Source organism: Botryllus schlosseri, chromosome 1 (assembly GCF_051294905.1).
Source record: "Botryllus schlosseri isolate E-star chromosome 1, Bs_hap1, whole genome shotgun sequence".
Classification (NCBI taxonomy): Eukaryota; Metazoa; Chordata; class Ascidiacea; order Stolidobranchia; family Styelidae; genus Botryllus; species Botryllus schlosseri.
This window is the reverse complement of record NC_137236.1, coordinates 2,932,710-2,947,143: the sequence shown is the minus strand read 5'-3', so window position 1 is coordinate 2,947,143 and position 14,434 is coordinate 2,932,710. Positions and strand designations below refer to the sequence as shown.

At 38.2% G+C, this 14,434-nt stretch overlaps 1 protein-coding gene across 11 annotated transcripts in view; it reads left to right on the top strand.

Annotated features, from left to right (window-relative positions):
• The window catches only part of LOC145439227 (uncharacterized), a 462,343-nt gene that overhangs the window by 406,280 nt on the left and 41,629 nt on the right, over positions 1–14,434 (top strand). For 3 of the 11 annotated variants that reach the window (XM_080316875.1, XM_080316760.1, XM_080316827.1), the window contains one exon: positions 14,062–14,138. In XM_080316875.1, coding sequence (XP_080173001.1) covers positions 14,062–14,138 — 77 coding nt within the window. Of the gene's footprint in view, positions 1–10,703; positions 10,845–11,786; positions 11,881–12,572; positions 13,174–14,061; positions 14,139–14,434 lie in introns of those variants that run through there. The other 8 variants (XM_080316934.1, XM_080316997.1, XR_013915308.1 and 5 more) reach the window with 8 other exon arrangements.

Below are 14,434 nucleotides of genomic sequence, written 5' to 3'. Positions count from 1 at the left end.
CAAGTTGAATCATTTCGCACGATACAATTCTCTTGTAGCATTTTCCGGAAAACCAAAAATTAGATCAGAATTATAGTTAGAGCAATGAAACATTTCACAAACTATATTAGAATGAAATTTCAGACATTTTGCTGTAATCAGTGTAATTAGACAACTAGAATTATCTAGCTGTCCAAGCCATGCTGAGTCAAAACACACCCGACTCATACAACAGATGTCATTATGATTTACAGTGCCAGTAAACTAGAGTGAAATGCCAGTAATCTAATTCTGATCTAATTTGTGAAGTTACCTTCAGTTCTAATTATAATCTAATTTATGAAATGTTCATATGATTTAATTTTAATTCTAATCTAATTTATTGTTCTCCTGAAAATGCCTCTTCATCTGAGGCATTTTGCGACGAGTTAACAAGAATATCCCTCTCGCGCAGGGAAATCGAGTGCCAAGCCGCTGTCGCCTTACTTACACCGTAAAGCCGTAGTAGTCATTGTGGAGTGGAAGTAGAAATGGAAACGTCTTAAACTTACTTGATTGAGTAGTTTAAAAAAGTTGATCTAATAGAGGTGTCACTTATAATATGTAGAAGTAATTTTCGCAATTTCAGATACATTTCCGCGAGAAACGTGAAATGAAATGACAGAATCTGCAATTTTCAAAAATAAAGTTGGTATCGATGATGCAGTGTTTTTTCCTTGGTGTCATGCCAATTTCCCTCATAGCAGCCATGCAAGATTATCCTCTAACTATTTTCCGCCATAGTATTTTTTTCCAGAACACTACCATAATGATTTTTCAATAACGCCATGTTCCACTCCAGTTGCCTCTTTGCGAAGTTATTAATCTGTGTCTTGAACAACTCTAGTTCATGAGCCATGAGTGAATGATGCAAAATATTCCAAATACTCTGTCTTCTGCGCAAAACCATTACAATAGCCCATGCTTGAAAATTGCCTCTATGGATGGCTATGCCTTACTATACAAACGTTATTAATCTGTGTCTTGAACAACTCTAGTTCATGAGCCATGAGTGAATGATGCAAAATATTCCAAATACTCTGTCTTCTGCGCAAAACCATTACAATAGCCCAAGCTTGAAAATTGCCTCTATGGATGGCTATGCCTTAATATACAAACGTTGGCATCAGACATGGGGTAATCGCGATTAGTAATCGTAATCGATTACGACGATTACAGCATTTTCAAGTAATCGTAATCGCAATCGATTACATTCGAAAAAATTCCGAAGTAATCGTAATCGTAATCGACTACTTCGCATATTTAATCGATTTCTTTGTGAAAGAACGATTACTTTTTATTTGTACGACGACTGTGACATAAACTGAACATTCGTTAACAAGCAAGATATATTATACCGGTTATTGAGTCACAAACGTCTGATTTTTAAATGCCATTGCTCATTATTACGTCAGAAGTAGCCTATTAGCTGTGCTCGTCTTTGCGTATGAAGTATCCACATTCCACACTTATAGTAAATAGATAGTCGATGTACATTAGTGTGATTGTAAAACACCCACCGTTCAGTATATCGGGTTATCAAAATATTTCAGACGCCACTACCTCGCTGCAGGATAATTAATCCCCTCTCTGCCTAGTTTAGAATAGCAACTTTTGTATTGATGTTTGGTTATGCTTAGTTAGACGCAATTTGACAGTTGCTGCTTGGCGAGCAGTAAGCCTATGTGCTGGTACGAACGTACTCCAGACAAAGATTTGAAATTTTGTACTCATCAAATAAAATATTACGGTTTCCACAACAAAGCATTAAAAATCAACAGCTGCTGATATATATCATAACCGCGCCGTTTTTGCCGTTTCTCGTAATGGCAGCTTGCATTACATTATCTGTATTAAGTTGAAGGCAGAATTTTATTTTCACCTTCTCTTATTCTCATATTATTCTACTCCAAACGGGCGTCAATTGCTATTTCACAATTCTTTACTGAAGATTTGGACCTGCCGCCATAGCCACCGGCTTATAGTATATACCATGTTAGCGTCGGTTGTAGCTAGAATCTGGATCAAAACAGCAAAATCGTCCTCCACTCCAAACGTTGGTCTTGGGCCCCCAAAGGGTAGTCAATTTTTAACTTGAAGATTTAATTTCGTCAATAACATTGTTAATTGCATTATATTGCATTTTTAATCCTATCTCAGCCTCCGATGGTCAGACTTACCTGAAGAGCAGGGGGCGCGTAATCCATAATTATAACATCTGGTATTTTGCAATAATTGCTGTAGTGCATGTTGTTAATTCGTGACCTCCGGTCTGTTATATAGTCAAAAGATATTGTAGTGGCCCAAACTTAGCAGACTAAAAGAAAAACTTTCGTGAGACGCACACACAAATTTTCATGTCTAATGCTCTGTGGGTACCTGCGTGGCATTTGCATCGTGGGCTCAGATTGGAAGGACCGGACTGTTAGTCACGCCCACCTAGCGCGGCTATTGACAATGGACACATACCCCAAATTTCGGCCAACGTCTTTCTTTGATAGCACACTTCGTAGAGTCGCATGTTGGCCTAAACTGCATATGTCTTTTGGTGTGTCGGGGCGCGGTATTGACTGGCACCATAATGCCTATTACTATGAGTTATGCATCCTTTATTTCTTGAGGGGAGACGTTTGCACTTCGAAATCAAGCTATCTAGAGACATTTAAATGGCAAAGCTCAAAGAGAATTTTCAAGTTAATGAAATCTGTCGAGAATACGCTATAATTTATGTTGGTTCACGAAATACTTTTGAGTCCCCTCCGAGCACGCTGCACACCCTATTGGAGCATGCGGGGTGCAGCAGCTATGGACCTGGCAATAATGCAAATCATTGGGCGCGATAAATTGTCCTTTATTAAATGGGCAATATGTGCATTGTGACGTAACAAGCAAATTTCGCATCTGTTTTAAAGAAATATGTCATCTCATTAGGCCTTTTCAGCGCAATCCATATATTGTCTTCCAATATAACTACCAAGATGCAAAATAAATGTAATCGTGAGTAATCGTGATTACTTTTCCAATGTAATCGTAATCGTAATCGACTACTTCCTGATTTTGCTGTAATCGTAATCGTAATCGCGTGATTCCGAAGTAATCGTAATCGCAATCGATTACATTCATGAAGTAATCACCCCATGTCTGGTTGGCATCTCAGTATCAGTCCGACCAACTAAGGAATATGATAAAGTGAATGAAAGTTTAAGACAGTTTAAGACACAAATCCACATGGGTTGAACGTCATTGAGTCATTGCGACCCCTTAAATAGTTTTGGTCACCCCGCTTGGGGTCACGACCCACAATTTGCCGATCACTGATCAATATCCGTCATCCAAAAATCAAAATGAACTCAATCTGTGTAAACGGCAAGTGCATGGAAGTCGAAAGCAAATATAAAAAGTCAGATTTAGTGAGAAAGTTGATGCTTCCTTTTTGATATTAAATGCATTGTGCGTCTGGTCATCAGATGCATGTTCATTGTTTTCCAGCACGTTTTCAGATATTTCAATATGTTGCTTTCACTTTGACATCTTGTATTCAGATCTCCATCCATTCCACCATTGGCATATGCAAGGGATGTGGTCTCGTCCAATTCAAGACCTCACTTCCGAAGAAGTGACAAATTGTATCGACTCGCTGAATGGCAAGGAAAACGTGTGTAGATACGTTCATGCTTAATTTTAAACCACCATTCCGGCGCCGTAACCAGACTCGTACAAACTACTGGATTTCCAAAATCTGTACTCGCTTTGCAAAACTTGCAACTTCAGTCAGATCTAGAACTAACAACCTTTGAAAATCTGATGCCGTACTAACTAAAATACAACGAAGTAATAACTGATAATAATACAAACTACTGAATTACAAATGAACTAAGAAGTATTGGAGATAGAATCGACTTTCGAAAGGACGCGGTTTCGAGCTTGAAATAGCGGGAGTTGTGACGCTCAAAACCCATCCTCAGGCTGTCAGTCAGTAGTCATGATTTTGAGCTTGCAATACCTGCAAGATAGGATTGTTCAAAATGACTTTATTTTTTCAAATTTCATCGACTTGGTTGTCCAATTGTCAGGTTATGTAATTTCTGAGCATAAAGTAGGCCTACTATATATGAAAATAATCTCACCATCGTTTTACCATGTCTATTTCAATGAAGTGGACTAATTTCCAGCTAATCCATGTCATATCTTTTTTTCGTTTACTGGCGATGTCTTCATACAAACTCTACCATAGGCCCTTGTCATGGCCACCAAGAAATACCTGGAACACGATTTTTGGTCATGTCAGTGTGACGAAATTGGTCACCGTGAATGCTATTATTTAAAAATGAGCATAATTTCAATTTGAATGACCTCGGCATGTGCTGGTTGGAATTGAGTCAAATTTGGTGCGCAACGTTTTTTCAAGATAACCTGACGATTTGTCAATTGAAGCGATGAAAATTTGAAAAAAAGTTTTGTTTTTAACACCTGTTGCGCAAGTCTGTCTGTAAACATATTTGTGACTTTGTGACTACCATTGCAGGGCAACAACCTAGACGGGAATGAGACTCGAGTTAATCAAGTTGTGAGCAGACGTGAAAGGATGATAAATCAACAGAAGAAGTAATGGATTAAGAAGGATGGCAAGAGGAATTTGTATCTCGGCAGAAAAGTTTTTGTTCAACCAGGTATGTGCAGGCTAATATTCAGCACAAACTCGTCAGTATTATGGTGCTCACCTACTCTAGTTCAGTAAAACGCAAGATCATTGAATGAATGAGATTCGTCGCTCTCACAAGTCACACCAGCGTATCGAGATCAATCCGAACATTTTGTAAAGCATACAGCGATTTATAGAGACACCGATTTCTTGATGACTTGACTTGATTTTGCTTCGAGTCACGAGTCAATACACATTTCTGAACACCGAGTCAAGTCATTTTTGCAAAGTGACTCGGTTCATCTCAAAACTGTCCGCCAGACCACTTCAACAGGCTGTGCTTTCGCAAACACGCGTGCGTATCTCATCTTGAAACTTGCCGTTAACAATACCATTGCCTCGGTATAGAACCGTTGGTATCTGTCTCATCAACTGACAAATATGATAAAGTGAATGCAATTTTGAGCTAGCGTCAGACACAAATACACCCGCTTGAACTCAAAATTTGTTTGTGGCAAGTGTGTGTAAGTCGCAAAGCAAATATCAAAAAGTTAGAATTAAATGAGAAACTTACTGGTTTCTTTTTGATATCAAGTGCGTTGTACGTATGGTCATCATTATGGTCACATTATTTTCCTGCATGTATTCATATATTTCAAATTCAATACCGTTCTGTCACATGTTTGACATCTTCTATTCAGATCGCCATTGGCATGTCCAAGGGATGTACTCACGTTCAATTCATGACTTCACCTCTGACAAAGTGGCAAATTGTATCAACTCGTTGAAATGGTAATGAAAACGTGAGTAGACTCGTTTATACTTACCGTACAGTACCGTACTGTAACCAGACTTGAATAAACTACTGGATTTCCAAAATCTGTACTCGCTTCGCGAAACTTGCAATTTAAATTCGATCTTTGATTCGTCCCCATTTTGATATTGAAAAATTTCGCGCCCCCTATCGTCAATATCACAAACGCAATCAGAACGCAGCCAATCCCAACGGACAGTTTGATGGCATGGATGGTATTGATCAGGGTTTTTTTACCTAAAATCGAAGGATTTTGACCTAAAAATCAAAATTTTGACATTTTCCACCTAAAAAATCTGACCAAATTTGATCTAATGTATATAAATTAGTTTTATTCCCACATAACGTTAGAATTGTACTACTTATCTTCACCTCTGATTGGAACGGTTTGTTCTTACGAAGTAGTTTATACTGAAAATTTTATTTTGCCGATATAACTGAAAAGATTTTACATGAAAAAACTTATTTTAACGAAATCTGGCCCTATGAAGCATTGCAGTAGTAACATTACGTATTAAGGTAGAAATAATTGAAATGTTTAGAAGTACAACGCTTCTTGATATAAGTACCATGCATTGCCCACGCAGTGTTGCTTCAGCTAGGTTATTGCGGTACGTTGAGCATATCATCATGCCAACCTATTTGTTTCATTTGAATGTTTATGATTCACAATGAGCACACAATGGGCCGTCTACAGCAGTAGGCCTATAAAGTAGGTTGCGAGCGGTAAATGTCAGATGATAAGTGCACTGACACTGCAAAAGTACACTGCAAAAAAGTTGTATATAACTTTGTAAACAATTTTGACATTTTTTGACATGCAACATGAATCGCCCTAGTTATGACTGTGGATGTGAGAATCCTCTAATATGGAATTGGATGTAAACTGCGCAAAGTGGAATTTTTTTATTTATTTGATCACAGCTTCGCGCCTCCCTTCAGATGGTTTCACGTTCCCAGTTTTAGAACCTCTCATCTAAAACTAACGACCTTCGAAAATCTGATGCCGTACTAACTCAAACACAACGAACTAACAACTGATAATACTGTAATTCAAACTACTGAATTGCAAATGAGCTAAGTAATATTGGAGGTAGAATCGGCATTTTGAGCTTGAAATGCAAGGCGTTGCAACCCCAAAAATTCATTCCCGGGACTATTTTTATATGTTTAATTTCAGCCTACCTGCATGTTCCAGGTCGAAGTGGGTAGTTTGATTGAATGGTCGATTCTAGTCGTATCGGCTCCTTATTACCGAGTCATTTTATCGCAATCTTGTGATGTGGTGAAAATTCATAGTGAATAAGTGAGATAGAAACGTACATTTCAGTCTTGTTCGGCCAAGACGGGGTTGGATTAGGTCTGGTCACGGAAACACGGCTGTAATGTTCAATGCATGCTTCATGGCCTTTTGGTCGTCCGTCGGCTCTGCATGGAAACACAGTAATTGTGTTCACTGTTCAGTTTTAAGTTCAATCCGATTCAACCCACTTTTTTCATCTCTACTCGAGTGATATAGAATGTCGTACTTTTCCATAATCCTAACAGCTCCTGACCGTATTTTCCAAGTATCAGGACTGATGGACGACATACTAATGATGTGGTGGCTTCACTATTCTTCGAAGTTACAACAAAGTGTCTGTCTTGGCCGTCCCAGTCTTGAGTCATGTGACATGGTTAGAGTCATACGCAATGACTCGAGTTCAAGTCGAGTCAATACAAAAATTGACTTGAGTCGAGTCATTTCAAGAAATGACTCAAGTCGAGTCAACAACCCTGCGTGAAGCTACTTAGAAAATACAGCCATCTATGGTTTCCACTAGTAGAAAAGTACAATGCTGACTTCATGATCACCTGTGATTTTTTGTGTAGGAAGGCAAGCCGCTGAAGGTCTCAAGGCAATCGAATGGAAGAAACTTGTGAAGATTGAAAATGCAAAGTGGGCCAAACTGAACAATGCAACACACAATTAGACTCGCAATCTTCCTAGATGTGTCAAAAAATTGTAGGCATGTCAGCATCACAACTATTAACGTACTTTCTAATTAGGCTATCTTGAAGCAATGATTCCTAACCGGGATTTCACACGATAACTCCAGGGGTTCTATGAGCCAGATTTGAACAACTAGATCATATTCAACTTTTCAAAATTACATTGGAAATAGAATGATGGCTTAAAGCCACAGTTTATTTACAAACTATACTTGATTTAGAATTATAATTATTAGTAGACTTTTTTTCAAATTAAGATTAGAATCAGAGTTAAATCTACACAATTTTCCAAAATTAGATTGGAATTAGAATCACTTGATTCGTGAAAACTTGGACATGGAATGAAGTCAAGTTCATATTAAATCAGACCTCAGTCTTATAAGCATGAGAACGACAACGGTCTGTACAGCAAGCTTGACTCGATTTGTACGACACAGTTCCCCTGTAGCATTTTTGGGAAAACCAGAAATTTGATCAGAATTTAAACTAGAGGTTTGAAACATTCCACGAGTTCGATTAGAATTAAAATTCGAGCAAAGAAACACTTTACAAAGTATATTATAATCAGATTACCGTAATTTCCTCTAATTTGTGTAATTGGATACCTACAATTATCTAGTTGACAAGTTTGCTCTGAGCCAGTCTTGAGTTTCACGGGAAGTAAACACACACCTGACACAACAGAAGTCGCACTGATTTACAGTCGTGTATTTTGTGTGATGATCATGTTTTAACGGTTTTGTTTTTCTTAACACCGACGCTTGATGCATAAGTCATTCCGCGCACTGGAGTTCTATAGTAATGTATTAGATGTGTATTGTGATAGGTTTTTGTGACTTGACAAAAATATGGGGTTCACGAAAGGCTTTCGGATTAGTGTAAGGGTTCACCAGGCTGCCATAAGAGGGCAATTGATTTTCCGGTTAATTTTTGGACCAGTCACAGGCCAAGAGTTGAATTTTCATTGGAAAACTGGTAAAATTCCTATCGGTGATGATATTTGCGATATTATATTCGACATTAAATTTGATCGTTATCTGCTTTATTTTCTGCCGTCATTCCTGCTTGACAACACTTGATCATCTTTCAGCCAATGAGAATCACTGGTATAGGCAGGGTTGCCATCGACATAGACCCAAAAATAAGGACAGCCGAAAAATTAGATATTTATATCTATCTATTTAAATCTATATTTATAAAAGCCGTGGTATATCACATTCCATACTTTTCGCCAGAAACAATCTGCTCCAGCAACTCCTTGTTATTAGAAAGTGCTCACGACAGCTCAGGTCTAGGTTTACCTTTACTCAAGGCCGAAACAGCACTTCGTCAGCCCTCCACCCAAAAAATAAACGTTGGACTCCCCCCCGCCATAAGGTGATAAACCAAACTTCTTCACCTCATTGCGATTAGAGGCGTCAACCAAGATGGAAAAAGACCATACACCATGTTTAGACAAAATCATTTTTGAGCGTATGGAGCAAGAACTCCAATAACAATGCTTGTAGTCTTGGTCCTGACCGAATAAAACTTATTTGTGATGTTGAAATCGGGGAATATTGCTTTGAACAATTGCAATGTGCAATCGTTGGTGAGGAATGATTGCTGGCGTTTGACAGTATGGAATGCCCAGGTACCGTCTGCAGCAGCAGCCTTGTCGTCTGTGGTCGTTGGTGCCCATTGACTTGTAGAAAAATTATTCATCGACTGGCTCTAATTAATCATTATGACACACTTCTTGTGTTTGGGGTATCAATGTGAGTTTAAATGGCGGTCTTTCCTATGGCCTCAAGGTTAATGTCACAATGGCAGATATTGCAATGTGCGAAACACTCGTCCTTAAAACTTCGTTAGATACCTTTGAATTATCTCTCATAATCGTCACGAAAAACGTTTTTACGCCTGCTCATTTTAACTAATCCGATTTAGCCTTGTTAGTGGCTAAAACTATGTGCGCAAGTGCAATATAATTTAGAACAATTTATCAATGACCAATAGTTTTACTACTTTTTAACCACTGTGTCGACTGCACTGCGCCTTTTTTCACTACGCAATAAATGCTGCCTTCCCCACAGCTTGAGCTTATTCTGCTGTAGACCAAACAGCAGGAACCTGGTACTGCTGTTTACTGATAAAATGACCTCCGCCATGGTAGCTTGGTACAGACGAAACCACTCACGGCCCGAGCTATCACCACTTAGAAGTCAAATCTTATGGTGTGTACGTCACGAGAGTTCCTTTCCTTTATGATGTCATGAAATCTCGACGCAAAAGCATAATTTATGAATATTATGCAGCACAGATACCAGAGGAAAACGGTCGAAGTTCTGTAGTGGTTGAAAATAAGACAAAATAAGGACGCAAGTCAAAAATAAGGACATTTCTTAGAAATAAGGACAGTTGAGTTTTCTAAGACGTGACCCTTCAAAATAAGGACAAATCTTAGAAATAAGGACGGTATGGCAACCCTGGGTATAGGCCTAAAATAATGTAAATCAGCAAACTTGTTTAAACCACTGGATTTTTGAGATGTGCAACTAGAACTCGAACCACGACATTTGAAGATCTGCAACTAACTAATTAAATCGCATACCGTGTGTTGTCGATTGTGGCTAATTGGCAGCACTGATTGATAATGCAAAATATTGAATTGAAAATTGGTGTCATTTTTGAAAATTAATTGAATGACCATGATACAGACGCTACTTCACCGTTATGGAAATTTATACGTAAAAGTGCTCGGAAACTAACCCAAAACCAACTTCTTGTTTGCAAAATCCAAAGTCGAAAAAGTAAGTGGTTCTGCCTAAATAGGGTTAGCAGATCTAATCAAATCTACTTGAGTACTCCGGAAAAGTATAGGTAGCCTACTTTGATATCGACCGTCTTTTTGTCTGCACCTTGTCTGATTCATACATGCTCGTAAAATAGTTGCATGGACTTACTTGCGTCAGAAATGCATTTTTACTGTTTGCGAGTCTTGTGTTGCGAAATGTAAAGTAACACAAAATTTGGTCGCGCTCTAAAAACTGCGAGAACCTCTGCTACAAACTATTGACATCTCTAATAGCCATGGTGCTATTTCTGAAAACATATTAGGATATCGGCTACGAGGGCTGTATTTCTCGGCCTTATGAACCGATTCCTACATTCTAGGATAGCTCCTGAAATCAAAGAACAGCGTACATCAGAATTTCTCACAGAACGGAAGCTAGAAAACGAATTGACTTCTCAAATGATTCCGATACTCAATAGAATCCCAACCGACATCGTTTCAAGATAATATTCGTCGGAAGATTCGGCCACTCAAGAAAAAAGACGGAACAGCAAATGCCGGCTAGTGTGCCCAAATCAGGCCACCAGAACGATACCTGACAGGTTTGCTGGAGTTCAGTTTTCTCAGAATACCTTACAAGGTAATAAGATATGTGACATCCAGTTTAAACGGACATTTTACGTCAAGCATTCTCTGAACTTTACCCGATTCAAAAAGATCTTACTTCCACAACATCCTGCAAATGTGGTGTGACATATAAAATGAAGCTCTGGTAACAGGATTTGTCATTTTGATACGTGTGTTAGCAAAGTGGCATTAGAGAAGCCTAACCACAAAAATCGTAATGGATTTTCTCTATCAACACATTTCATTATGTCACTTCAAGGCAGAAATGAGCGAACTGCCAGTGAGCTAATTTCAATCAACTCTGAAAGACTATCTCATCCTAAAGATCAATCTTGGGGGGACGTCCTGGGCCACTTTGTCTTGGCAGTGTCTGGGCCATTGCATGTCAAGACAATATGCTTATTGATATAAGCAGACTCTCCCTCTATGGTATTCTGTTGCCATCGCAGAAGCTGTTTCAGTTAGTGTGGAATAGTGTTGTTGGGCACATGTGAATAGCTTATTTTGAAACAACAACAATAATAATTTGGAAACTGAAATCAATTTTAGCATTTTAAAATGCTTTATTTCGCGTACTTCCAAAATCTCAAATCAGATCGACGACAATGGCGGTGACCCCTGGTATAGTAAAAAACGAGCCAGGCATGGTGTAAGCCCATAGACAATTTTTGTAAAATCAGTCATTCTAATTCTAATCTAATTTGGAAAAGCAGTGTAGCTCTAATTCTAATTCTAATCTAATTTGGAGAAATTTGTGTAGCTCTAATTATAATCTAATTCAGAAAAGCTCAAAATTTTCTTTTTGTCCAAGTCCTGACGCAACTTAGTAAGTAGCCAACCCACCTCCGATTGACCTATCAAAAGTTCTACAAAATTACAATGCTGACGTCATTGACCCTTTTTCGTTTTCTGTGTAGGAACGCAAGCCGCTGAAGGTCTCGGCACAATAGAATGGAAGAAATTGGAAAAGAACGAAAATGCAAAAGATTGATTTGGGCCAAACGATGACACGTATTTTCCCTTTTTTATTTTTATTTTCATTTTAAATGCGCTATTCGAACTAAAACAACTCGCTTTTTAAAATACGCGACTGGAAGTTGAAACTACTCAAACACCGGTGGTTAGTTTCCGGCAACTACCTTAATTATAGCCTAAGCTTGTACAAGTCTGTGTACTATTCAATAACAAAATGCCTTGCGAGGCATAGTTGTAACCAAGTCATAAGGCTCTGAGTCACAATTCAATCTCATTTTTATAGTTTTGATTTGGTATCGAGTCGAGTCATTTTCAATTCACCACTGAGTCATGTCGGTATCCAAGTCAGCGAGCAGAGGGTCGACTCCGAGTCATGGTATTATGATTCGAATCCAAGTCACTGTTGTTGACTGCTCGAGTTTCCAGTTAAAGTCAGATTAAATCAACATTTATAACTCTGTTTGGTAATATCGAGTGGTTCGCATTTATAATATACTCATTTTCCTCACTTTTAGCAGTTACTAGTTACATTTTCAAGTACCAGAACCAAGAGACGAAATCCCAATAGTGTGGATACTTTACTATTCTTCGAAATTACAATGAAATGTCGGTCTTGGCCGTATGTGTCTCGAGTCATGAGCAATGACTCGAGTCCATGTCGAGTCAATACACAGATTGTCAGATTCATTTCCATAATTTGATGATATGACACGAGTCATCAGAAAATCGTGACTCGAGTCATCACAGCCCAGGTACAATATTATTAGAACCATATTTTTTGTTGATAAATTAACTCATACTAGTCTTGAACCAGTTACCACTGGGAGTTAATTTATCAACAAAAATTATGGTTTTAATAATTTTTTTTTGCACTGCGGAAGATTTGAATCTTGATTGCTCGTTAAGAGTATACAGATATAGTTGTTCAAAACTATGTTAGTGGAAATGACCTATTACTGAAGTCATGATTAAACGACTATCGTGCATGATTTTACTAGTCGACTCTCATTAGAATTAATACTTGATTCACATTCGAGTACTCTGATCTGACTAACTCTCTATATACGACATCTGCTGGTAGGAATACCTGGGTCGAAGAACCTGTTCTAGATTGATAGGTTCATTGATTCTACCTCACACCAACACTCTTGATTTTGTTACAGTGGATTGCAAGCAGAAGATGATCGCACATAACATATCATGTAAAGGCGTGCTCCTCCAATGCATCATAAGCTCATCATAAAAGCCAATTGTGTTTCAACCTCAACCGATCAGCTGCAGCCTGACTAACATCATCAATGTCTGACAGACATACTGGGTAGGTTAAAAGTGAGTAATGTACGAATTTGAATTTAAAAAAAAATCAATGATTCCAGAGCTGAATATTTGGTATATTCTCTCCACCACCAGTAACAACCGTAATATACCCATGTTGGTCACTCGTAAATTGCTTATTAAACTAGATAAAACACAGTTCTGGGCCTGTTTTTCAAGTATTAATACGCGGGACTTGGATCAAGTCGAGAAGAATGTCTTGAGTCACATGAGTTGGCCGAGCCATGCTCAATGACTCGAGCATATGTCGATTCAAAACACAAAGTGACTCGAGTAGAGTCATTTTCCATTTTTAAGATAATGACTGAGTCCGACTCGACAACTAACAACAGGTTTGTAATGAATCGAGTCACGATTTTCTGATGACTTGACTCGAGTCATTTTATCAGAATACAGAAATTAATCTTCTCGACTCGAGTCAATCTGTGAATTGAGTTGACTTGGACTTGAGTCATTGGGCATGACTCGAACCAAGTCATATGACATGTGACTCAGATGGCCAAGACCGACATTTCATCGTAATATCAAAGAATAGTAAAGTGTCCACACTATTCGTACTTGAAAATGCAACCAGAAACTGCTAAAAGCGAAGAAAATTAGTAGCCTACATTAAAATGCAAGCCATTCGATAGTAATCGATATGACCAAACAGTAATGCAAGTAGGTTTAGCAAATGAGTCTCCCAGCACGTGTTACATGCACTTATAAAGACTCGGAATAATTGTAACAGGAAGTCACATTCCTATCGCAATGTTGTCTATTACATTATACTCCCAGACTACGTATAAACTGAATATAATTCAGTAGCTAATTCGGTCTGTTAACTACTATGCAGGATCTTTGTGTATTTGCCTGCCATTGAAGTGAATCATTTCTTTACAGTATCCGTACAGTGATGATGAATTATCTTCAAGAACGCAGTCTGGTTAGTTTTGAAGAAATCACTGAACAGCATATTGGTGAGAGATTGTTCGATTCTAAGAGTGGTTGAACAAATTGATATTTCTTTTACTTCTTTCGTAGACAAAATGGTTCATTTGGACATAGTATTGTGATAGCTGCAGGCCACAGCCCGTAGGTAAACAAGTAGAAGTAATGTCGTAAATTCATACTCAAGTACAAGTGGGCTACAGTGATTTCCCAGTAAACAAGAAATTATTCTGATCATACTTTGCATCACACTGAAAACTCTTAATTCGAATTTGAAGTAGTCTAAAATCGTAACCACTTATGCTGGTAGCCTAGTGTAAATTTT